We start from the raw sequence: 26,101 nt of genomic DNA, 5'->3' as shown, positions 1-26,101 counted from the left end.
GCTGGTTATAGGTGGGCTGGTAGAAATCAGGTCATAAAATATGAAGTGGTTCACACACAGTGAGGGTACAGTGTGTTACTTATACTGTATACTTATCGGCACTAAAAAGTAAGTGGCAACACCTCCAAATGTGGGCAACAGCTATGCTGAGACAAGGTCATAAACCAGCAGTAAGTCAGCCCACACACCAGAAGCACAACAGATACTCTTTATTGTTTGTTCAAATTTATGAGGCTAACAATTCAATAATTACAAAGATTCCAACTTGTGATTTTTTTTTTAAAGGAAAAAAAAGCAGTAGTGTACGGAGGAAGTCAGTCCTGTTCTCTTGGGTAAGAACAGCTGGGTTGAGTAGGGTAGGGCATTAAGTACACTCACTCACACTCACACACACACTCACACAAACGCCAATACACACACAAAAAAAAAAAAACAATCAAGAGAATTTCCTTGGACTAAAACATGTGCAAGTTTCATACAGTGTTTCTGAAAGTCTGGGGAGGAGAGGGGGAATGAACGATAACTCAACTGAAAAACATTGCCATCAGTCATACAAAGACAACTTGAAATGCTTAAGGGGACAGTCTGTTTGCAGTCTGTAACGTGGTAGGGCCGTGAAGGCACACAATAACGTGAATGTGGGTATGTGTGTGTGTGACTTAAAAAAAAAAAAAGAAGAAACCCAACATATTAGAAATATTGTCATTTTTTTCTCTTCTTAAATTCAAAAGCAAAGTGAACATCAGACAATGTAGGTAAGGGTGGGTGGTTTGTGTAGTGGGTTAAGTGTATATTCATATATATATATATATATACGTATAGAGGTGAGAGTCCATCCCATGTTGCCTCTACATTATTGGACGCCATGTGAAGTTCATGGAGCTCAACGAAGTTGGTAGTGAGCAGGTGCTGAGAGGGTTGGGCGGGGCGGTGTGTGTGTGTGTGTGTGGGGGGGGGGGGTGGTGGTCGCACCAGCCTTAAATGTAGCACATAGATTTAAGCAGCAGCAGCAGCAGCAGCTGAAGAGTGTAGCAGTTTAATCCTATGGGTTTTTTTTTGTGTGTGTGTGTTCCATTCTCTCTTTATTCTTTTTTTTTCTTAAAACAAGTTGCATCATCTATTAAGTCCGGCTTCAATTAATTCAAAAGTCTTTTTTTCTGTAATTTCTTTTACCCCCATTTTTTTCCTCTCTCGTTCACATGATGCGGCTTGATATATTGTGGCAAATTTACCTAAGGTTAAAACATGAATGTTAGAAAGGCTGTGTGAAACTGTATAATTGAGAGAGAACAAAAATGCAATAAAAGTGCCCACTGGGTTTGGCTAAAAACCTCCAGTCTGGTGAATGAACGCCACAGACTCCCAGAGTCTGGTAAACATCGATCATTTAGCTGTTCATTCTCTTCAGTACTCCTTTCACTCCAGAGTCCAGATTTACGGAAGAAAGATCCTGAAACAGATTCCAGAACCGCTGATGCAGGCCCGGCTTCCGTAGTTCTGTGACGGACCACTGTCTCCTTTCCTCACCATCGGAGAAGTTCACCGCCGCAGGAGAAAAGTTTAAAAACAAACTCAAGTCTCTCATTCCCCATCTCTCCCTCTTTTTTTCTGTTTTCTTTGAGCTGCTGCTGTGATCAGGCAGTGGTAGGGACAGACCAGGACTTCTCTCTCTGGGAGTCTCCAACCTCAACATCCTGATGCATATACAGCTCTCTGCAGTATTTCTCTAAATATTTGCAATTTTACTGAATAAAAAAAAAAAGAAAAGAAAAACAAAATGTCACAGGAAAATGGCATGGAATTATTTTCTCTTTTAAAAGTCTAACATCAGTTATTTGACCCTGTAGGCTAAAATACAACCTGCTCCTTAGCAAATGAAGGACAGTCTTTTTTTTCTGCTGACAATTCCAAAATGGCTGCCTTAAGTTTGCAGCACGGTAAAATATATCATTACACATATATACCCACCCTGCACTCAAGCCCAATCACCAGCATTAATATCATCATTGGATCCAAGTGACAGACAGGACTACAGGACTTCTATGTTTTGTCGTTTTTCTTTCAGCCTTTCTGATGTGGTGGTGAGGTCCTCAAACAAATAAAAATAAAATAAAACAATGCATGTTTGTGTGTGTGTGTTTTCTTTTTTGTTTTATAGTTTTGTGGTAGCGTGGGAGTCTGAGTCTGCTCTTGGCACTTGTAATGTTCCTAGTTGCATGGGATAGGTTTGAGCGTGTGACTGCGTGTGTGTGTGTGAGTGATTGCGTGTTTCTGTGAGTGTGTGTGGGCCAGAGATCCTCAGCCATCCAGGGCGTGGTCGAGCCCGTCGAGGGTGAGCTGACTGCGGTGGGGTGAGTTGGGGCTCGGGGGGCTGCTGGGGTTCGAGGAGTTGGAAGGGGTGGAGTGTTTGGTGGAGTCCGAGTCAGGCTGTCGAGAGAGAGAGTCTTCATCATTCACATGAATGTATTTTCTTTTTTAGCCTTGGACCTGACTGTGGTATGGACACTGCAGCAGTTTGCACCACAGCGCCCCCTATCTTAATACCTACACTACGGCAAATATTTTTATGTTCTATACTTTGTTGCATTGTATACACATCACATTTCTTTGGCAATATTGTTAACAGTCATGGCAATAAAGCCACCGAATTTGAAAATTCGCAAAAGGGAGACCAAGAGAAGTATGTGAGAGAGAGCGAGCCAAGGAGAAGAAGAGAATGATAGAGAGACAGACAGAGAATGCGAAAGAAAACATGAGAGGGGGAGACAAAGAGGGGATGAAGAAGAATGGGAGCCAGGGAACGACAATGATGGACAGAAAAAAGAAGAGCAATATACAGACACACAGACAGAGAGAAACTACCGTAAAACTCCAAATAATATCCCGGGCTTTTATTTTCCCAAATCGCCAAACTGCACCGGCTAGTATTAGAGACAGGCGTCTATATGAGACAGGCCTTTAATTCCCTTTACATAAAACTTTTCCTCTGCAAAGATGGAAAATATTATCGAATTAATTATTTCAAACACACTGAATGTCTACCTATATGACTAGGCTATCTGATGACAATTAAGGATCATCATTCATTTAGTGTTGAGATGTTGTTCATTGAGTGAGATACAGTAAGATCCAAATAGCGGGGATAGCCAGAAGAGATGAAACACGTTTTAATTAAACCTACAAAGAGATTGTATCACACTGAAAGCTCATATTTTGTCACTAGCAAATAGCCTATATCGGTCCTTTGTCAAATACGGTTGCATTATCAGCCCTGACCAAAACCGTTTAGGAATTATTTATGCAAAAGTGGAACGTGCTTAATGTTCAATTCTCCCTCCTTTTCGGCACGAATGAAACAGCATGAGAGAGCATGAACCATAATGTTTCTCCCGTCTACATTCAAATCATAGCCTACTTCCAGGCGCGCGGGAACATATTTTTGACCAGGGGTGCTGAATAACAAAATAATCATGGATGTCCGACGATTTCTCCCCCAGCATATGATTCGAATTTAGACAGCTAAATACGCCATTTCACCGCCGTGTATGAGTAGGTCTAAGAGTGAGAAGTTTTATAATGCCCTGGGCAGCCACATTCCACTGCAACTATGCACAGCACTTGCCATTCCGACTCATCAATAAAAACTGTGCACACAAGTCCCATAGAAGCGCACTTGACTTTACATCATTAACCTATTTCAATAGGTTATATAGCCAGAGAATGTATGTAGACGGGCTCTAATATAGCCTAGTCTAAGGTATATTCCTTTTCTGACTTCTTTCTCTTTATCGCCATGGCATTTAGAATAAAGAATAACGTTCGCGAACCGTTCTGGTTTTGTTGCCAGCATAAAAACAAGCTTACCATCGGCCTATCCGCAAATTTTAAACACAAGGGATAAATTGAACAATGACGAAGTCGGACATATAGGCATAGTTCATATTGGAAAAAAAGTTATACAATTTGGAACTCTAGCTTTTCCCCACCGCAGTCTTTTAATGCCATCTAATCATGACGTGCGCAGTCTGCGCCATACTTAAGCCCAAATCACACCCAAGATTCGCAACGAGATGAGCAGCAACTTGATGCAACATTCTAAAACCTTGCAACTGTGACCAGACATGTGAATGCTTTGCGACGGCTTGTAACGACATGCAACATCTAATTCACACTGCTGTAACCTCCTTTCTGTAACGGTTTCGTGTCATTGCGAATCTTTAAACAGACGATCTGACGGGTTTTAGAAGATTAAATACAACCCGAAACTAAAAAACAGACCAGGCCTCTACTGGAGACCGGCCTTTAACCCAAACCTGTAGCCACGCCAGGCGTTTAAAAGAGACAGGCGTCTCTTAGGTACTCGGCGATTATTTGAAGTTTTACGGTATATGGGGAAGGCGACAGAACAGGAGGAAAAGTTAAAGCAGACGCAAAAGGTTTCAGGAGGAAATGAGAAGGAAAAAAAAAAAACTTGTCACTTTTAGGGCATTTAAAATTGATAAAACTCCCTGCTCCTGCTGAATCACTTGGGGCCCACTGACATGACTAGGCCACTCTGTGTACTGGCTCTCACTCTTAGAAGTGGGACAAAATCTCTCCTCTGCCCAAACCTCTCTGAGCTCTGTTTGTCCTACCTGAGTTCCTGTAGCTGGTCATGGGTTTGTTACACATTAGGAATGAATATTCAGACAGGCAATTACTAAGTTGCCTTAGATAAAAGTATCTGCTAAATGACTACAGGCAACAATGCTCTCAAACGAGGGAGTGGGTGTTTTGATGGCGTATATACAAACACTGGCTGAGACAGTGCCACCCAGTGGGACTGGGGAGAATTACACACTCACCTCTCTATCAAAGTCAGCGTCTGGGTCAGATATATTACGGGACGAGCCAGCGCCTACAAAGTCACCTCCTCCTGCAGAGCAATCACAAAAACACACACACATATACACATTTGATATATTCTCAAATGCACGCACGCGCACACACACACACACACACAAATCATATAGTCACACTTACACCTTAAATATATTCTCAAATGCAGTCTTTTAGGTTTCAAGGTTTGAGAATGTGGATGTGTGTGTGCTGAGCGTCTGTGAGTGTCTCACCAAAGGCAGTGTGTGTGGTGCGTGTGTGTGTGGTGCATGTGAGAGTGTGTGGTGTGAGTGTGTGGTGTGTGTGTGTGTGTGGAGTGTGGTGTGGTGCGAGTGTGTGTATGTCTTAGCAGAAGTGGTCTTTTAAGGCTTGAGTTCTGAACACTCTACATGTGTACACTTGAATGTCTGTGTGTGTCTGTGTGTGTCTGTGTGTGTCTGTGTGTGTCTGCATCTCACCAGAGGATGTGAGTGTGGTGTGTGTCTGAGTGTCTCACCAAAGGCACTGTGTGTGTGTGTGTGTGTGTGTGTGTGTGTGCGCGTGCGGGTGCGGGTGCGCGTGCGTGCGTGCGTGCGTGCGTGCGTGTGTGTGGGTGTGTGTGTGTGTGTGTGTGTGTGTGTGTGTGTGTGTGTGTGTGTGGGTGTGTGTGTGTGTGTGTGTGTGTGTGGGTGTGTGTGGGTGTGTGCGCGTGTTGTGCGTGTTTGTCTCACCAGAAGCGGTGCGTGTGATGTGGCTCTTGCTCCTCTGCTGTCGGGAGATGGTGGAGAGTGGACGAGGCTTATCCTTGGCTGCGTCGTCCTGGGAAGAGTGCATCACACTCTGTACCGATACACAGATATACGCAACAGTATAGTAAGTGAGACACAGACACACACACAGCAGCACAGTGTGATCCGTACAGTACTCATGCTATTTACAAACATTTGAAAGACAACATAAACATAGACAAACAAATAGCAAATTGGCCCACAGAGGATGTAACAACACATGACTGGACATTTACTCTTGCTGCTCTCTCTTGTTGACTGGACAGCGCTGCAGATTTGGCAGGGTTGTGCTGGATCCCCCTAAAGCTGGCTGAAACCCACCTGGTCCTCCCCAGCACCGATGTATTGGAGCTATGCTACCACACATGATGGAGAAATCTGTATCATGGTTCCCACTTTAAGTCAAATGTAAAATTCCATGACTTTTCCCTGACAAAAAAAATAATTTCCATGACCTACAATATAATGAATGGTATAATATATAGACCAAATATTTCAGGAGTCGCATAGCGTTCAAGAATCTTTTACTTTTTTAGAGCGGGAGATGAATAAAGTCGAGCTAACCACATCTACTCAAGCAAGCAGTAATAACCAGATATACACCAATTCTGCATGAAAATATATTTGTATTAATGTATGTTGGCAAGTACAGGCCATTTTAAACTGCCACAACAAAATTCCCTGATAGTCCAAGACTTAGCCCCAAAAAAGCTAAAATTCCCTGACTTTCCATGTCTGGAATAGACTTCCATGATAATCCATGACCAGTGGGAACCCTGCTCTATAGAAGAATCAGGAAGACTGAGAGCATGTTCATACTCTTGTTTAAAATGCACCTGTGGCGATTTGATCTCAAATTGACAGTCGAGACACATCAAGGTTTACACATGTATCCAAGGTGTATAGTCAGAGATGTTACTGCCAAGCTTGCGTTTAGATTTCATTACTGGCTACGCATATTCATTAGCGTTATTGGAGATGCATCAGTACATATTAGTGTTACATGTTTCAAAAGATATGTGGTCAATAGTGGACCAGACCACCTCAGCAAATGGTTTGAGTGATCAAATCACATTGCGTCTTGGTGGTCGCTTATACTTGTACTGTATTTAGTGCTGTCCAGTTGTGGTCAGATTATCCAAGAAGCATTTTCAAGTATAAACACTCCCATTATTAGACTCATGAAGTCCACCTGTTGTAATTGTTAATCTATGGGCACAAACAGACAATTTAAACCGAGACACGCTGCGTCCATGGGAGGTGTATGATTGCTTAACACAGAGCATAAGCTGAGCAGCAATAACCAAACACTCTGGGGGGAGACACAGATCACCTACCGACAACCCACACACATAGGGAAAGCTGTAATGGTATGACAAAGAGGGTGGGACTGGTGGGAAGGAGAGATAGAAGAGACTTGAGACTGATGGGGAAAAAGTGACAGATAGAAAGGGAAGTAAAGAGGTAGGCCTATAGGCAGTAGTGTAGAGGCCCTTTCAGATACAAAGCAGCTTGGGCTGCAACTAACGATTATTTTCAAAGTCGAATTAATCTGTTGATTGATTTTCTCGACTAATCATTTAGCTGTTTGATTGATGACATATCAATGTTATCGTTTTGTCCATTCACTGAAGATATTTCGTTTTGGAAATAATGGTCATCAGAGCCCAGTTGTGCTGTTGAGGCGTTGTATCTGAGGGCCCCATTGAGGGGAGGGGAGATGTTGAGGTTTGAGGGTTCAAGTGGGGCGCTTTGGGGTGGAGGGTATGCGGGCCTACCCTTCCCAGGGAGGAGGTGGAGGGAGAGGAGGAAGAGGAGGAGAGTTGCGGCAGGCTCGTCTGCGAGGACGGCTCCTTCTGCAGGTAGAGCCCGGCCGAGGCACAGCTCAGGTGGTAGACGTGCTCAAAGTTGGTCGGCGGGGAGATCAGGGCGTGGTGGCGGGAGGAGGAGGGGGAGGGAGACTCACTCGGCTGCTGCAGCCCCAGAGAGAGAGAGAGAGAGAGGCGAAGAGCCGGACGGACGGAGAGAAGAAAGTGTGTGTGGGGGGGCGGGGGTGGGGGGGCAGAGAAGAAAAGGAGTGTAGGAGAGGTTAGAGGCACAGAGAGGAGGAGGATGAGGAGTGAGAAAGGAGAGAAAAAGGGAAGAGCAAAAAAGAGGTAGAGGCACAGAGAGGAAGAGGGGGAGAGAAATATGGTGTACAATAGGAAAGAGGGCAGAGAGAAGGGAAGGAGGAAAGGAAGAGAGAGAGAGGAAGAGGAGGAGGAAGAGAAAAAGAAGAGAGGGCAGAGAGAAAGAGAAGGATATAAAGAAAAGGAGGAAGAGAAAGAAGAGGGGGAAGAGAGAAAGAAGAGAGAAAGACAGAAAAAGGAGGAGGAAGACACGGAAGGTGGAGGGAAAGGGAAATGGAGAAGAGAAAGGGGTTGAAGAGGAGAAAAGGAGAGATTGTGGGAGGAGAGAGTGAGGAAAGAAGGTCTGTGTGTCTTGCAGGAGAGGTGGGAGAAGGGTAATAATCAAAGGGAGTGGGAAAATGGCATCCAAAAAAAGGAGGAAAGTCATGCTGAGAAGGTTCAAAGGAGGTGAGGGTGGAGGTCTATGTGTATACCATTACAACCCAGCTGAGTGCATCATTTTTCAGAGGGGTGCAGCTGTCAGCCATTTTGGCTCTTGCTTGGGGGTTGTCATTTGAAGTGGCCATTATGGCTCAAAGCAACAGCACCTGGCTGGTGCCAGTTTCTCAACAGGGAATAGGAATAAGAGGAATCCATTACCAGAGGCAGGTCCATGAGGGCCTGCATGCCGTCCCCTGGTCCCATGTGCGCCACGTGGTTGAAGTTGGTCGGGTTGGAGATCATCTTGGACCTCAGCTCGGGGTCTCGGAGCATCTCTCTGAAATACAAAGCAAAACAAACACAACCAATTAAAACTGCTATTAGGAGGTGGAAGTGCCAGTGGTCAAGGATCTTATCTTACACATAGAACACGAGATGGTTGTGAGCCCAGTGGAACTGTCCTTTCAAGCTCTGTCCTTAGCTCCTTTCAAGCAGAGCCTTATAAATAGATAAAGCATGGTCAAAAGTTATTTTTTTATTCCAATTATTTTGGAGGTACTACAAGCACTGTTTTTGCCTATGTACGATATTCTCCAGTGAACAATGGGCGTCCCCAAAACAACTCTATTCAGAAATACGGTTTTCTATTTTCGGCCGAAGCTGCGTTGTATTGACTTTAATGTGGCGGTAGACAGTGCTTGACATATCCTAAGCCATATAAAAGCAAACTTTTATATTTTTCTGTCTGCCTGCTGAGACTGCACTTACAATGTAAATAAAACGGACACAACATAAAAACCAGACGGATTTCCAGTTTAAGGAATAATGGCATTTTCCATTTCACTCGTAAATCTCGTACGCCCACCCGTACAACAGCTACGAATTAGTTGCTAGCGCGAACGCTGGGGTTTGTAGTCTTTTTGGGAAGAACATGGATGCCACCAGGGCAGCAGCTGTCTCGTTAGTGCTGGACATTGGTCTAGAACACGTCCCTCATTCTCCCTTGTTGGGTATGGTCAATGTGAATTAATAATAAAAACTTTTTTTTAAATATATAAAAACTTATTTTTATTATTTAAAATAATAATAAAAAAAAATGTAGCAACTCAATTTCGCAAAGAACTACACTGTGTTGCTTTGTGACCCTCCGGGGGAGGCGTGGTGTTGCCGCGGCGACGCCCTCTCACCTCCTCTGCTGCAGCCGCTCCTCCTCGGGCACCTTGAAGAGGAACTTCCTCTTGCTGCGCGTGCGCACCATCAGCTTCTTGCTGTTCTCCGACGTCTCGGGGATGGACAGCTCACAGCCCTCTGCGCCCCGGGAGGGGAAAGAGAAGGAGGGATGAGTAGGAGGACGAGTGGGAATGAGAGAGTGGAAAAGGCGGAGAGAGAAAAGTGAGCGGAAGAAAGAGAGAGAGATATGGTGAGATGCACAGAAGAAAGAAGAGGAGCAACAGTGGGAAGGAACAGAGAAAAAGAGAAAGAGTAAGAGCGGAGTAAGAGAGGAGTAAGAGAGGAGTAAGAGAGGAGTAAGAGAAGAGTAAGAGAAAGAGTAAGAGAAAGAGTAAGAGAGGAGTAAGAGAGGAGTAAGAGAGGAGTAAGAGAAGAGTAAGAGAAAGAGTAAGAGAGGAGTAAGAGAGGAGTAAGAGAGGAGTAAGAGAGGAGTAAGAGAAGAGTAAGAGAAAGAGTAAGAGAGGAGTAAGAGAGGAGTAAGAGAGGAGTAAGAGAGGAGTAAGAGAGGAGTAAGAGAAGAGTAAGAGAAAGAGTAAGAGAGGAGTAAGAGAGGAGTAAGAGAGGAGTAAGAGAAGAGTAAGAGAAAGAGTAAGAGCGGAGTAAGAGAGGAGTAAGAGAGGAGTAAGAGAAGAGTAAGAGAAAGAGTAAGAGAGGAGTAAGAGAGGAGTAAGAGAGGAGTAAGAGAAGAGTAAGAGAAAGAGTAAGAGCGGAGTAAGAGAGGAGTAAGAGAGGAGTAAGAGAGGAGTAAGAGAAAGAGTAAGAGAGGAGTAAGAGAAGAGTAAGAGAAAGAGTAAGAGAGGAGTAAGAGAGGAGTAAGAGAAGAGTAAGAGAAAGAGTAAGAGCGGAGTAAGAGAGGAGTAAGAGAGGAGTAAGAGAAGAGTAAGAGAAAGAGTAAGAGAGGAGTAAGAGAGGAGTAAGAGAGGAGTAAGAGAGGAGTAAGAGAAGAGTAAGAGAAAGAGTAAGAGAGGAGTAAGAGAGGAGTAAGAGAGGAGTAAGAGAGGAGTAAGAGAAAGAGTAAGAGAGGAGTAAGAGAGGAGTAAGAGGAGTAAGAGAAGGAGTAAGAGAAGGAGTAAGAGAGGAGTAAGAGAAAGAGTAAGAGAGGAGTAAGAGAGGAGTAAGAGAGGAGTAAGAGAAAGAGTAAGAGAGGAGTAAGAGAGGAGTAAGAGAGGAGTAAGAGAGGAGTAAGAGAAAGAGTAAGAGAGGAGTAAGAGAGGAGTAAGAGAGGAGTAAGAGAGGAGTAAGAGAAGGAGTAAGAGAAGGAGTAAGAGAGGAGTAAGAGAGGAGTAAGAGAAAGAGTAAGAGAGGAGTAAGAGAAAGAGAGGAGTAAGAGAGGAGTAAAGAAAGACAGAGAAAGGGGAGACGAGCAGGAAAGAGAGCGGGAAACACAACGAAAAAATAAAGATCAGTCCAGAATGTACAGTGGTCTAATTCAACTCATTCTGTGTGAGTATGTGTATGTCTGTGTGGTTGTGTAGGTGTCACTTGTGTGTTTTTTACGTGTGTGTGTGTGTCTGTGTGTACGCACACTCCTAGACCCTTCTTGGCTACGCACACACACCACAAACACACACACACAGTTGATGAATGAGGTCACTTGGGTTTAAACCAAACAGAGGCACCTTTATCTGCAGGGCCATCGGCCAAGAGCTTAGAGGAAATGTGTTGGGTAAGGATGAGGAGGAGGAGGAGAGACAGCCAGCCAGCGAAAACAGCCAGCCAGCCACCAGTCAGGAGAGAGAGAGAGGGAGGGGGAGAGAGGGAGAGAGAGAGGGAGAGAGGAAGAGGGAGAGGTAGAGAGAGAGAGAGAGAGAGAGGCTACCGTGTGTGTCTGAAGGGCCAAACCAGAGATCTGGACCAGACTACACTGCAGCCATAGTGAAGCGGGGTGGGTGGGGTGGGGTGGGGTGGAGAGGAGAGGAGAGGCGAGGCCGTCTCGAGTGCTTACTAATGGCAGAGTGGGGATTTGAGTAGGACACAATAAAAAGGGAAGGCTGGCTGGGTTGGCTGGATTTGTGCATTGGGGATGTTGGCTTAAATATGGACTGGATGAGAATACAAACAGGCAATAGAACTGAGACCGATTATGCCCATTAAGACCACATGTGTGCAGCTGGTGCGCTTCTGGTATAGAGAGTACAACACTACTGAGGAGTGTGTGACTGTGGCTGATCAGGGACTTCCTTTTTTACTAAAACGCTGTATAATGCCAGGGTATGTGTGCTATGTGAATACTGTATGCATGTATGACGGGAGTACAAGTGAGCAAAGCCAGCATGCGAATGGTGTCGGAGTATGTGTGTGTGTGTGTGTGTGTGTGTGTGTGTACTGTACCTGGTGAGTTGTTGCTGAAGTAGATGAGGTGTGGTTGCTCAGTGCCAAGCAGGTTCAGACTGCCCTCCACATTCAGAGGTCGGATCTAGAGAGAGACACCACCGTCAGTATACCCATCAGTAGACCCACACACACACACACACACACACACACACACACACACACACACACACACACACACACACACACACACACACACACACACACACACACACACACACACACACACACACCCACGATGACAATAATGCCAGTGTTAGACTGATGCTTATGACAAGTTAAAAAACAAGATTTTTTACACCCAAACTCTTGAAAGACCACAGGCATTGTTGGCTGATGCTCACCTTCCTCAGGGAGATGGTCTGGACCCACTCCATGGTGTGGACATCAAACACGTCCACTCCGTAGTCACTGTACACGGTCAGGTAGGTGGAGTTGGAACCTGGAACAGGGAGAACAGGCAGTCAGGGAACCGCACAAAAACATTCTGGTTCTCAGCAGGGCGCACAGAAAGACACACACACACACACATGACTGATAGTCACTTCAATTACAAGGCATAGCACACATCTCAACCTGGCATTTTACATTCTTGTGTGCATCTTCTAAGAATAAAGCACTTTGAACACTATGGGCCAGTGTCCTCAGTACATGGATTAAGTTTAGCCCTGGACTAAAACAGAACTTTAGTGGCCATCTCCAATGAGAAAAAGCGTTTAGTCTGGGACTAGGACTAGGCTTAATCCCTGTATGGGAAGCCGGCTCTTGAGCTCTCGCTACTTCCTGACTGTGCCCCTCTCTCACTATTCTCTCTCTCCATTCTGCCTTTCTTCACATCCCTCCATCTTTCCTCCATTCTGCCTCTCTGCACATCCCTCCATCTTTCCTCCATTCTGCCTTTCTTCACATCCCTCCATCATTCCTCCATTCTGCCTTTCTTCAAATCCCTCCATCTTTTCTCAGTCTTCACCAGTGAAGACCAACATGGGTCTCTTCAAGCTTCACCTGGGCAAATTAAAACAATGGAGAGGACCTCCCCACTAACCGTTGCACAAAACACACACACACACTTGAGTACTATAACACACAGGTACAAAACATGTATCGCTACATAGACATAGAGTATGTGTATTTGTTCATGTGTGTGTGTGGTGTGTACTGCACTGCATGTGTGGGTGCCTGTGTGTGGCGGGTGACATAAGCTCTTCCTGTGTGTAAGTAGGTTGTGTGTGAATTAGTGTGTGTGCAAGAGTGCACACACTGCAGGCTGTGTGTGTGTGTGTGTGTGTGTGTACTTACTGCAGGCTAGTGTACAAGTGTAAACGGTCTGCGTAAGTGCTTGTCTGTGTGTGTGTGTGTGTGTGTGTGTGTGTGTACTTACTGCAGGCTAGCGGTGTGGCGGGCCACATGAGCTCCTGCGTGCGCGAGCGCCGGCCCTGCGCGTCCACGTAGATGCCCAGCTGGCTGAAGCAGAGCAGCAGCTCGTTGGCGCCCACCTCCATGGCGTGGAGCGCGTCCAGCGGCTGCTGCGCCAGGAAGGCCAGCGACGGGTCGCCGGGGCTCACCAGGCTGACGGGCGACGACTCGCCCTGCAGCGCCAGCAGCGCGAAGCCCGACGGGTAGCCCACGCACAGCCGCTCGCGCACCATGCCCAGCCACTGGACGGTGCCGGGCGCCTGCACCTCCCACAGCTTGCGGTGGTGCGGCTTGGCGCGCGTGATCTCGTAGCACAGCACCTGGCGCTTGACCGCCGCCAGCAGGCAGGCGGGGCCGCCGGGGCGGAGAGTGCCGGTCACCAGCGCCTGGCAGCCCTTGGTCTCGGTCAGCTTGATGTCGAAGGTGCCCTCGGTGCCCTCCAGCGCCCCCCACGGGTGCAGGTGCACGTGGCGGTTGCGGCCGCACAGGAGCGCCACCATCTTCTCTTTGGGGATGAGCTCGATCTGCTGGACCCTCTTACAGTCGGCCGCGCGCACGATCACTGCAGACCAGGAGGAAGAGGAGGATTGCGAGGAGGAGAAAATGACGGAGGAGTAGAAAGAGGAAAAGGAGGGAGAAATAGAGGAAGAAGAGGAGAAGGGTAGGGGTTAGAGATTTAGCCTTCGTACTTACTATAGACAAGTTTTATATATGTTTTTATATATGTTTTAGTGTTTAGTAACCAAGAACATGTACTAATATATGAAAGCTTATGAGGCATTAGCAAGGGCATAAACATGATGTACACACCATCTCTGGTCACCTCCACCACAACCAGGCCTTCCTCTGTGCCCAGGGCAATGCGCTCTCGATCTGAGGAGGTGAAAGAGGGGTGAGGGGCGACACTCTTTCATTTGCGCGCGCACATACATAATTATGTCTGTAGGTGAAGTAGGGTTGTAATAAACACATCTATCAGTGTCTGCAAGAGCACACAAACAAACACGCTGTGCTGTGCAGTCGCTAGAGTATAAACACCTATTCATACGCCCCTGACAGAAATGCTGCTATGCTGACAGTTCCTTTTAATGTTTATTGTTGTTCTGTGACATATACAACGCACTGCGCTGTGCGGTGTGGTCACTGCGTACCGACAACGGCGGCGGAAAGCATGGTCTTGATGGCGGGCAGGTTGCTGTCGTAGGCCTCGAGCAGCTCGTGCACCACGCGGTTGCGCAGGCGGTTCTTGGCCAGGATGCTCTGCAGGCCCTCCAGGATGCCCACCCACTTCCTCTTCTCCGCCTCGCTCTCAGCCAGCACCAGCAGCGACACGGCCCGCACCCCCACCGGGGAACTCAGCAGAGACGACGTCACCTGGAGGAGGGGGGAGGAGGAGGAAGAGAGAGGAGGAGAGGGAGGAAGAGAGGGAGGGAGGAGGAGAGGGAGGAAGAGATGAAGGGAGAAAGGAAGAGAGGGAGGGAGAGGAGGAATAATGATGGGTGGGTGAAGGAGAGGAGGGAGGTAGGGAGAGGAGAGGAGAGTGAGTGGAGGGGGGGTTAGGAGGAGGGAGGCAGGGAGAGGAGAGGAGAGAGAGTGGAGGGGGGGGTTAGGAGGAAAGAGGGAGGGGGGGGTTAGGAGGAGGGAGGTAGGGAGAGGAGAGGAGAGAGAGTGGAGGGGGGGGTTAGGAGGAAAGAGGGAGGGGGGGGTTAGGAGGAGGGAGGTAGGGAGAGGAGAGGAGAGAGAGTGGAGGGGGGGTTAGGAGGAAAGAGGGAGGGGGGGTTAGGAGGAGGGAGGTAGGGAGAGGAGAGGAGAGAGAGTGGAGGGGGGGTTAGGAGGAGGGAGGCAGGGAGAGGAGAGGAGAGAGAGGAGGGATGGTACAGATTGAAGGTGGGAAAGGAGTGAAAGATGGTGAGGTAGATAGGTGGAGGGAGGGGGTAGAGAGAGAAGTGAGAGGAATACAGAGTGAAGGAGTGAAGGACGGAGAGGGGGAGGAGGAGGAGGAGGAAAAAGGGGTAGAAGGAGAAAAAAAAGGAGGGAAGGGAGTAAAGGTGATGACGGAGAGAGAGAGTGGAAGAAATGGAGGGAGGGAGAAGAGAGAAATATGAAAATAATGAACAAAAGGGAGGGAGGTAAGGAATGAGAGAATGTGAAAGGAGGGAAACAGGAAGCAGAAGGAAAGATATATATAGAGACAGAGTGAGTGAGAGAGAAAGAGAGAGAGAAGGGGGGTTAGAGGGAGAGCAAAGAAGAAAGAGAAGGAGGCATGTATGAAGCCAGAGTGAGATGAAGAGCAGGAGGAAAGGGGGAGAGGGAATGAGATGAAGAGCAGGAGGAAAGGGGGAGAGAGAAGGTGACGAGGGGGAGAGAGAGAGAATGAGATGAGGAGCAGGAGGAAAGGGGGAGAGAGAGGGAATGAGATGAAGAGCAGGAGGAAAGGGGGAGAGAGAATGAGATGAAGAGCAGGAGGAAAGGGGGAGAGAGAATGAGATGAAGAGCAGGAGGAAAGGGGGAGAGAGAAGGTGACGAGGGGGAGAGAGAGAGAATGAGATGAGGAGCAGGAGGAAAGGGGGAGAGAGAGGGAATGAGATGAAGAGCAGGAGGAAAGGGGGAGAGAGAATGAGATGAAGAGCAGGAGGAAAGGGGGAGAGAGAGGGTGACAAGGTGAGCGAGGGGAAGAGAGAGGGAATGAGACGAGGGGAAGAGAGAGAGAATGAGACGAGGGGAAGAGTGAGTGAATGAGATGAAGAGCAGGAGGAAAGGGGGAGAGAGAATGAGATGAAGAGCAGGAGGAAAGGGGGAGAGAGAAGGTGACAAGGTGAGCGAGGGGAAGAGAGAGGGAATGAGATGAGGGGAAGAGAGAGAGAATGAGACGAGGGGAAGAGTGAGTGAATGAGATGAGGAGCAGGAGGAAAGGGGGAGAGAGAATGAGATGAAGAGCAGGAGGAAAGGGGGAGAGAGAGGGTGACAAGGTGAGCGAGGGGAAGCGAGAGGGAATGAGACGAGGGGAAGAGAGAGAGAATGAGACGAGGGGAAGAGTGAGTGAATGAGATGAAGAGCAGGAGGAAAGGGGGAGAGAGAAGGTGACAAGGTGAGCGAGGGGAAGAGAGAGGGAATGAGACGAGGGGGAGAGAGAGAGAATGAGACGAGGGGGAGAGAAGGGGACGAGAGGGAGAAGAAGTGGGGGAAGGGATGGGGGAGAAAGGGTGAGCAAAAGGAAAGGAGGGAGGGAATGAAAGGATGTGAAAGGAGGGAAAACAGGAAACAGAGGGCAAAAAGATAGAGAGATAGAGAGAATGGGTAAGAGAGATGGGGGTGAGAGGGGGGAAATGTGGGGGAAGAAAGGAAGAGAGAGAGAGGGGAGGGAGGGAGAGAGAGATTGCCATTTTTAGGTCATGTGAGGTCTTGGTAGTCACAGACGAGCTCTGTCGAGACAGGAAATGCTTGAGAGCTTACCCGAAATATGCAGGGGACATCTTTGCGTGTGGCATGAATCACATCAGAGGCCAGGACTGAGCTCACAGAGAACTCCTCATCTCTGGTAAACAAAGACAGACACAAAAACAATTAGCACACAGTGACTGAGACCAAGACTTGGCACGTGGATACCCACTATGGTGTTTTCCAAGTCACCAAACATATTAGACTAAACAACAGCTGCATTTGTACAATGTGCATTGTGTGCAGGTTTGTGTGTGAATGTGTTTGAGTGTGAATGTAAGTATGAGTGTGGCTGCACTGTTCGTATGTGTCAGATTGAGTATGTTAGTAAGTGTGTTAGAAAGTGTGACTGTGAGTGTGTGTACAGTATGTGGTGGGTGGGTGAGTGTGTAATTGTGAGCATGTGTGCGTGTGTGGAGTGAGTGAGCGCGAGTGTGCCATGTCCTGAGCTGACCTCAGGTCGAGGACCTGGCTGGCCATCACGCCGGGTTGGGTGGACTTTCCCTCGGGCACCTCGTACAGGAAGAGCTTGCAATCACACACCACGGCGTAGGCCCGCTGCCAACCCTTCTTCACTCCAGTGGGTTTGGGGATCTGGGGAACACACGCACGCACACACACACTTAAATTAAACAGACACACACACACACATAAGACTCCGTCATCTGACAAACGGTCCAGAGTCCTACGCAAAAGAGGTGCACTCTCTTATTCACATGTGTGGACACTGCAACTGAATCATTTGGCAAACATGATTGCCTTCAGTCGTTCTCAGTATAGATGATCAGACCTTTTCAGTATAGATCATCCTTTACAGTATAGACCATCAGGTCAGGTTAGGTGTGTGAATATTAGCATGTACTTATCTAGCGAACACGTCCATTAGCAAACATGTCCTTTGTAAATTTCAGTACATGTTTATCAGGTTGTAAAAGTCCAAGTTCATTCTCTCTTAGAAGGAGAGTTCCTCAATTAAACCCATGACCTTTGCTCTACCTGTTGACCCTGAGCCAGTGAATCATACTTGACCAGTATCATTTTGAGTGCCCTGATATGACCTTCAGGGTGTAGTTACCGTCCTTCAACACTCAATTTCACTTTGGTGTCACATGGCAAGGTTCAGTGACCAATCGATAGCACTTTTCCTTAGTGGACGGACCCAGCTGAGAAGACCAGAAAACCAGACTGGTTTTCTGCAACAGGGGCTAGAATCAATAAGCACGTCAATAACCATGATGTGTGGTTCTACTATACACATGGTTCTCTTTCCATGATGTGTGGTTCTACCATACACATGGTTCTCTTTCCATGATGTGTGGTTCTACCATACACACGGTTCTCTTTCCATGATGTGTGGTTCTACCATACACACGGTTCTCTTTCCATGATGTGTGGTTCTACTATACACACGGTTCTCTTTCCATCTACATCATTTAAGGAATCTGCATCAGGAATCAGAAACACAATCCAACTAGGGTCTTATTATGTGCTTCAACCAGAACATAGAGTTATACTTCTATTCCACTGCCTAGACAACCAAGAGGAAAAATTACTTTTAAAATTAGGTTTTACAATATAAGAACCGCAAAAACACACCACCAAACTAAGATTAACTAATCAATTATACACTAAGATAAAAGATACATGAAGGAAAGCCTATTTTAGGAGTGCAATGACATTTTCTTCCTGCCAACGTGATGTCTCTCTTACCCTGACGAAGCCCTTGTAGGCTGTTCCAATGCCCCTCTGGACATCGATGCCCAGGGGCCTCTTGGCCTGCTCTGGGGGTATGGGGCACACCAGCGGGGCGTTATCCTTACACGACACATGGCAGATGAAGGAGCACACTGCAGAACAGAGAGATGGATGCATTATATGGTGAATTGGTGATGGGTTATATATATATATATATATATGTGTATATATATATATATATATATATATATATACACACACACTGTGTGTGTGTGTGTGTGTGTATGTATGTATATGTGTATGTATGTGTATATATACACACACACACACACACACACACACCGGTATATATATCTCCAGAATATCTACACCTAAGCTGCAGCTACAGAGAGGAGTTACAAATCTGGCTCTTTCAGGCAATCTCTCAATTTGTTTCCTCTCTGTAGCTTATATGTCATGGTGGAGCAGCAGCATCACCACTGCCTAACAATTAGCCCACCCTTTGTTTCCCGAATCCACCATTGCGAGGCTGTGTCGCTCTGGATAAAAGTGTCTGCTAAATACCAGTCAACTTTCACTGTATATTAAAGCAGATTAGCTGTAGCCAGAAACTCAGCCGCGGTACTCACCCTCACAGGCATAGCCCTGTCGGATCAGGCCCACCATCAGGGAGGTGCAGTGGGTACACTGGGTGGGGCTGGAGAAGGTCTTGATGCTCAGCTGGTGAGCTTTGGGCTGAGGAGATGGAAGACACAGCTCGGTGGGTTAGCAGTAGCACACATGCTAACAGACAACAAACCAATACATCACACATTTATAGTGCTAACATCATGTCCGAATATTACACAGTCTGACAACAGAACACATTTATTTGCAGTGCAACAGACAAATGTAACACATGGCAACAGTACAAGAAATCCTGATCAAATCAAGATATATTAAATATTGAACATGTACTATAATTACAGTATAACACCAACTTGATTCTGTATGTGGTGTGTGTGGTCATACCTTTGGTGTGGTCAGCAGAGAGGACTGATAAGCGGGAGACGGAGCAGGGGGGGTGGCGGCCGGGAGCTTGGGAGGCTCCTGAAAGGGACACACCTGATTTTTAGCACAAATTAGGAAAAAAACACACACACACACGCACAACGAATGCAACATGTCCGGTCAGTGATCAAAACATCAAATCATTAACTGCGTGAAAACAAGTATGGCTCTGGGTTAGGTTCAATTCACTGGGAGTAGTAAATATTGTGAAAGCTTGTCTTACGTTCTAGACCCTTAAGGGGAGGATGTGATTTGGTTCTAAGGTATGTTCTCCTCTCTATTGAAGATGTGATTGTGCAAGCTTTCATTCATCCCCAGGAAGCAGGCCACATTTCTACTCGGGAGCAGGGATGTACAGTATACAACCGCTAAGTGAGTTGACACTTCCCAAAGCCATCCTTGGAACCCAAAGAATGTGATGTGGAAATAGCACGATGGGGGAGAGGGGGGAGGTTGGGGGAGAAACAGGAAGTATTGAATGGAGGGCAGGAAGGTTGATGGCGGACACTCACTTCCTGCTCCGAGGAGACCGAAGGGGAGGAGGAGGGAACGTCCGACTTCTGGGGCGTGGCGTCGACCTCGCTGACTGAGCTGGTCTGGAGGGAGGGTTAGGGGAAAGAGTATGAAACCAGCACAGCACAGGAACACAGACTGATTGAGCGCTGGCTGAGAGTGTGTGTGGGTGGGTGGATGGATGGATGGATGGATAGATGGATCAAGGTTGTTACCAATAATCCTTCAGCTAGCACCAACCACACAATGTCTCCAAGATGTGGTACATCAAGTGTGACTACATACCAGCAGATGGCGCTAGAAACCAACATGAAACCATATGACACTCTTGACAATCACACACACGTTTAAAACACACACTTCACACACGTCAGATGTAGGAGAAAGAAATTGGGGTCTGTTGGTGAGCTTGAAATTCTACTGCAATATACTTACCAAAATCAAATCCAACCCAGTTTACAACTTTCAGAGTCGGATCTCTCATTAATGTACAAGATGTTGCCAATACATGAACCCACATGAGCTGAAAATCTTTTACTAATCTTGTGAAAACGACTGTATTTCTTCATCCCCTGCATCTTTGAAACACATTCCAGCAATATCCATTCAATCATCCATTTATCCATTCATTCATCCATCAATTAATTAATTAATTCATTCATTCATTCAATATAGAGACTCTGATTATGACTCTTATGATCACTTGAAGCCAATGAAACAAACACGTTTAAATAAAGCATCTAATAGCAGCTCTCTTGCAGCTGAATCAGAAGTGCTTTTTAGTAGGAGGCAAAGTTGCTTTGGCTTCAACCCTACTGATTATAAGTAATAATTGGTACACATCCCCTGTGATGGAACCTACCATCACTTTTCAATCAGAAAAGGGGAAAAAAGTATGGTAAGTTAGCACACATAAAGAATATTTTTTGGACGTTAAATCCAAAAGGCTTATTCATGACCGAACTGTGAAATGTCAAACTATGCTAATCATCTCTGTTGGGGCGCCTGCTGCATATTCATCGCTGAGCCACTTTCTGGTTTAGCAGTCGAGGTCATCAATATTCTGATCGACTCTGTCGGTTTTTCATAATCCCTAATTCATTGACTGACTGCATAGCTCTCTCAATTAATTAGTCATTAGCGACAAGTGCTTTCCAGCTAATCTCTAAAAGCTAGCATGACTTGGTGCGTCGCTGGTCTAGACGATTAAGGCATGACATGATTGACGTTAGCTTTTTTTTTTTTTGTCGTGGGGGGTTAGCAAGGCAGAGCTGGCAGTTAATTGTATGCTAATCCTGAGAGCACGACTCTAGCGGATGGTACGAGGGGCCTACACTAACTCTTGAGCACATACCATTAGCGGTGCAGGAATCGGGAGAGGATAGGGTGTATTAAAAACGAAAAAGGCAGCAAGCAGACAAAAAGGTTCGGGGAGCTTAAGAAGGGTCCCTCAAGAGTGGAAGTGAACAATCAAATACTGCAATATCTTTGATGTAAAAAGCACTGTGTCTATTTTGGAGCAGCTACCGTAAAGCAACTAAGGTTCAAAATTGCCAATTTTGGGGCTAAATAAAATCAGACACGGCAGGTCTGTTTATTTGGCCTTGAGGCTACATCTGGAAAAAAAAAAGCCAAGGAAAAATGAGAGCAAGGATGAACTTTTGAGGGAAACGGCAAGGGAGTCATCTGGCGGGCCTTTTTGTCTGCTTAGACCAGCCTCTTTCAGGGTTAAAGGGAGAGAGTCAGGGAAGGGGACTCTTGGAACAGCAGAACTTACTTCTTCCCAAAATGCTAGCAGAGAGGACGCAGATGAGGACGAGACTGAATCCTTTTTTTGGATGACAGATGGGAGGACAAAAATAAATAAGCATCACACTTTCTCAAATGTTTTCCCCTTTTTTGGCTCTCAAGCTCCCTGATTCTAAAGTTCTTTAAACCCTATGTTTGCTTCTACAACTCTAACAGAAGAAAAAGAGGGTCAATCAAAGTCTCAAAGCATCTAAGGAGACTTTCAGCAGATTGACATCAGCTTCAGACTTCACCAAACTTTAACTCCTCCTCCAGCCTTTTCACCTGTTCACTATAGTTCAACAAGAGGTAAACACCTTATTAGGTCACGGTCGAGTGTCATTCCTCTCCCTTGTTGCCGGAGGGGATTCAATTCAATCCGAGGTTATTACCCACAGATCCTGGCTGTGACTAAGCCCGCGATATCGTGTTACCAAGAGGCTGGGGGTAACCCGAGCCAGATTTATTCGGACGGGGAGGGCAGGAAGGCTCTCGTCACTCCCATCCAGTCTGATGGCTTTGAAGTCTCAGTGGCAGTAAGGTGACGGAGAGAGGATCAGTGACCTTGCGGGCTTATCCTTGTGCAGTTTGATCCCTCTGTGACATGGAGCAAGCATTCTTCTCTGAGCGGGCACAGATTTGTATATTGCTCTGGCTGTAGGGACCTTTGGGGCTTAACCTCATGCAGTTTGATACATCGGAGACGTTCAGCCTCCATTCTTTGATTTGGCACTTGCTTTGTCTATGGCTCTGACTGTACAGGCCTCAGGGACCTTTCGGACTTAACCTCTTGTATTTTGATCCCTGACACAAACTGAGAGTTCATTATTTGAGAGGGTATTTGTTTTTGTATACAGCATTAACTGCAGATGAATTAGTATTGCTTACACTCAGTGTCAATGAGCACGCATTCTCTGTATTCAGAGCTCACTGTAAGGTTCACGATCGCAAAAGATTGCTAATGACCTTATATTATCGAATGGGTTTTTTCCCTGTGGCATTGGCTCTCTCTTGTCTGACTAAACAGTTGTGAAGATGTCAGCCTTGGCATAGCTGCTTTAAGTGTGAGCAATGGATTCCCGTATTAAACAAAGCTGGTTAGCTCTGAATGAGATATGAGAAGCTAAGGAGAGAGGCACGCTTACCCTGAAGGTCAAGTCATGGGCCAGAGGGGAAGTGTTGAAGTACTCAAAGATGGAGTCCTGGAAGTCAGGCAGCTTTAAGCCTAAGAGTCATGGTGTATAAGAGTATTACATATAGATTTGGCCCAAAGAAGCAGTTTCATGTAAAGCTAATATATTGATACTGGAGTAGACACTATCCATAATTCCAACAAGTGAAAAGAACCAGACAAAAAAAAAAAAAAACGAGGTAATGTAATTCTTCCAGTTGTTGCAAGCAAGTTGAATACCTAAGTCACCTTTGTCGGATCGTGAGCGGCTCTCCTCTAAGTCTTTTTTCAGGTTGTCCAACTGCTCCTCCATTTCCTTGATCTTGGCCTCCAGATCCTTCTGCTTGCTGTGAGACAAGACAAAGGTTCAAAGGTCACCAGAGACCTTTCTCAGACTATCCTGCATGTCTTGTAGTATAAAAACGGAATCAAGGAGACTAGAACAGACATTTTACCATTTACACATATTCATTTAACCTAGAGCAAAGCAGAGTGCAATCTAGACATACAGTTCTTATTAGTATGTGAACCTGAGGATTGTTATTAGCACTCTTGTGCTACCAGTCAGGACACAGGATCAACTTGATTGCTTTTGTAGTTTTGTAAGAAAATAATATTGTATTTTTGTTGTGAATTTGATCTTGAGGCTTTTGTTTAGGGCTGCAGCTATCGATTATTTTTGTAATCGATTAATCTAGCACTTTATCGATCGATTAATCGGATAATTTTTCTTTTGCATTTTTAAACAACCAAAACACATAATGCATAACGAAAAAGACATAGCTGTAAAATGATCAAGCAATTGGCACAGAGGTATTTATTCTAACTCCAATATTAGGCTACAAAACTAAGCCCATTTATTGCAATTTACCCATTTAGTGTTTTTAAGTGCCAGTGCCATCAATTAAATAATGTTCAAAATGCTCTCTGTAAAATTGCAGCCTCTTGTGCATGACTTAGCTGGGCGAACAAAGCTGTCCATACTATGTTGTGAAGTGCTGGGAGGGAGAAGAGGGAAAGCTATTTAATGTATTAATATGTAGCCTACAACAAGTTTCATGCTGTAATCTAGACCTGACATCAACATAAATATCTGTTTTATGTAGATTTCTACACCTGCAGCATTTACCATTAGGCTACTAACAAATAATTTTACCATTAGGCTACTAAAACATAGCCTACCATTAGGCTACTAACAAATAATTTTACCATTAGGCTACTAAAAAATAATTTCTGGGGTGAGCCTATTTGCTATGGTAACCTAGCAACCTGTGTGTGTGTGTGTGTGTGTGTGTGTGTGTGTGTGTGTGTGCACGCGTGCGGTGCGTGAGGAAAGATGAGGGTGCATGCATGTGTGTGAGGGGTTCTTTTTTAGGCATACTGTCTTGCAATTGAACGTGAATTAGTTTACTTACTTAAAAACATCAAAGCTAAACAAGCCATCACGACATCGCTACAAATACAGTATGTGATTAAAATCAGCCAACATCAATGTAGGCTATAGGCTACATAGATATATGATAGATAGGCTAGATAGATTGATAAATAGCCTAGCCTACTTTATTGACGCTTGGTGAAACAGCATGGAGTGGATATTTAGGTTCAGATGCTTGTTCTTTTCCTTTTTGAGTATGTAATGATCCCAAAACTTTACTTGAAAACTTTAGACATTCTCTGCCATTTATGGATATCTTGACTCCGCCATCGCGCCAGCTAAATTCAGAATGTATCACAATTCACGCGCTAGTGGTGTGCTTCCTGAACAACGGTCCGTGTGGAACAATCAGATCCCTGCGCGTATAGTGCGCGTCATAGGAATTTAACGAGGCTTCGAGGCAGGGTTTTTGCCTCGAGTAATTTTTGTAATCGAGTTATTCGAGTAACTCGATGAATCGTTTCAGCCCTACTTTTGTTAGTTTAAAAATCTGAAATTTCGACTGTTTGTGGGTCGCCTCCTGACCTCTCCAGGGCGATGTTGGACGCCTTGACTTTGCGGAGCTCCTCCTGGACCAGCTGCTTGGCCCGGATCTCTGCGTCCAGCGCCGACTGCAGCTCCAGACGGGCCGACATGTCCAGCTTCTGACTGCGACGCACCTTCCACAAGGGGTCCTGCGCCAATAACAACGGGGAGTTATGGGATGGCAGAGATACTCTCAACATCTCCGCAGAGACCACCATAGAGATGCTCAATGGTTGACAAGTCTCATTAGTTGAAAATAGAATCTGCTATTTGCACCTTACAAGCCATCTGCTCCAGGCAACTATTTGTAGATTATAGCTGTGGTTCGGACTGAATGACAATTAGCATCATAAAAATTATACCAGCAAGCAATATTTAAGATAGAGGTTTCATTTCACATGAAGACAGTTACACTGACTTACCTGAATCATCAATGCACCCATTACATCTTTATGTGCACAGGACCACACACATCTACAGGTGACACTGTACACAGGTCAAGCTTACAGTGACACATGTCAACCATGATGCACAGACAATTGGTTGAAGGACTGTTAGAACCCGTGCTCGAACATTGACTTTGCATTCCGGGGGTTAGTCTTCAGGATTGCTTTGAGAGCTGTGAGGATAATGCAATTAGCTAAGGGGGTGGATGGATGGAGAGAGAGGTCGTAAAAACCAGAGAGGACAGAGAGAGAGAGAGAGAGTAGAAACAAGAGAAAGGTGAGAGAGAAAATTACAGAGGGCGAGAGAGGGTGAGAGAGAGAGGAGAGGAGAGGGAGTGACATTACGCATGCAGGCTGTACCGGATAGCATGACATCACATCCCCATGTCCAGGAAATGATGAAGCAGTGGACTCAGCTTTACTGACAGATTTACTCTGCCTCGGATTACAGGAAAGGAGACAGTTCCTATAGGGCTCGTCCTCTCTCATAGTGAAGATATACCCCAGAGGTAAAGCCAGTCATGCAAAACCATCAAAATCCGTCTCTCCTCAACAAGAGTCTTGTGATTAGCAATGGGACAAACCGGGACATTCCTTATTGTGTTCATAAATCTTTGCCACCTTCCAAGAAATTTCACAAAGTGTGACTCAACATTTAATGCCTCAGTTTCCCAGATATGGATAAAGTCTAGCTTATTCTTCTTTTTTTTTTTGAGTAAAGGTCCTCACAGACTGAGTCAAGTAACACTTAACACCAAATTAATATGTCAATGATCAGGAAGAGTGGGCAAAGATGAATGACAAGATGATGAGCCAATCGCTGTGAAAACCCCCTTCTGATGTCCCGCCCATGGCGCAGAGGCTCTGAT

The 26,101-nt window shown here is 45.9% G+C and overlaps 1 protein-coding gene across 4 annotated transcripts in view; it reads right to left on the bottom strand.

Annotated features, from left to right (window-relative positions):
* Positions 1–191: 191 nt before the first annotated feature.
* The window catches only part of cdc42bpb (CDC42 binding protein kinase beta (DMPK-like)), an 86,351-nt gene continuing 60,441 nt past the window's right edge, over positions 192–26,101 (bottom strand). Inside the window, exons 18-37 of one of the 4 annotated variants that reach the window (XR_012984067.1) lie at positions 24,787–24,935; positions 23,067–23,173; positions 22,801–22,880; positions 19,867–19,950; positions 19,316–19,393; positions 18,934–19,039; positions 18,320–18,456; positions 17,064–17,203; positions 16,625–16,706; positions 14,323–14,545; positions 13,982–14,044; positions 13,137–13,733; positions 12,100–12,197; positions 11,756–11,840; positions 9,382–9,502; positions 8,414–8,531; positions 5,589–5,697; positions 4,845–4,915; positions 1,969–2,427; positions 192–1,745 (exon numbers count right to left, since the gene is read on the bottom strand). Coding sequence is in view for 3 of the 4 variants with exons in the window: in XM_076272960.1 (XP_076129075.1) it covers positions 2,299–2,427; positions 4,845–4,915; positions 5,589–5,697; positions 7,424–7,615; positions 8,414–8,531; positions 9,382–9,502; positions 11,756–11,840; positions 12,100–12,197; positions 13,137–13,733; positions 13,982–14,044; positions 14,323–14,545; positions 16,625–16,706; positions 17,064–17,203; positions 18,320–18,456; positions 18,934–19,039; positions 19,316–19,393; positions 19,867–19,950; positions 22,801–22,880; positions 23,076–23,173; positions 24,787–24,935 (2,760 nt within the window). In the remaining variant the exon portion in view is untranslated. Of the gene's footprint in view, positions 2,428–4,844; positions 4,916–5,588; positions 5,698–7,423; positions 7,616–8,413; positions 8,532–9,381; positions 9,503–11,755; positions 11,841–12,099; positions 12,198–13,136; positions 13,734–13,981; positions 14,045–14,322; positions 14,546–16,624; positions 16,707–17,063; positions 17,204–18,319; positions 18,457–18,933; positions 19,040–19,315; positions 19,394–19,866; positions 19,951–22,800; positions 22,881–23,066; positions 23,174–24,786; positions 24,936–26,101 lie in introns of all 4 variants that reach the window. The other 3 variants (XM_076272960.1, XM_076272958.1, XM_076272959.1) reach the window with 3 other exon arrangements.

This window comes from Alosa pseudoharengus, unplaced genomic scaffold, assembly GCF_046254945.1.
Source record: "Alosa pseudoharengus isolate Yale_2024_CS ecotype anadromous, Long Island Sound unplaced genomic scaffold, YU_APseudo_1.1 YU_APseudo_1.1_scf_7, whole genome shotgun sequence".
In the NCBI taxonomy this organism is placed as follows: domain Eukaryota; kingdom Metazoa; phylum Chordata; class Actinopteri; order Clupeiformes; family Clupeidae; genus Alosa; species Alosa pseudoharengus.
The sequence above is the reverse complement of the archived record's forward strand: the minus strand, read 5'-3'. Positions and strand labels throughout refer to the sequence as shown.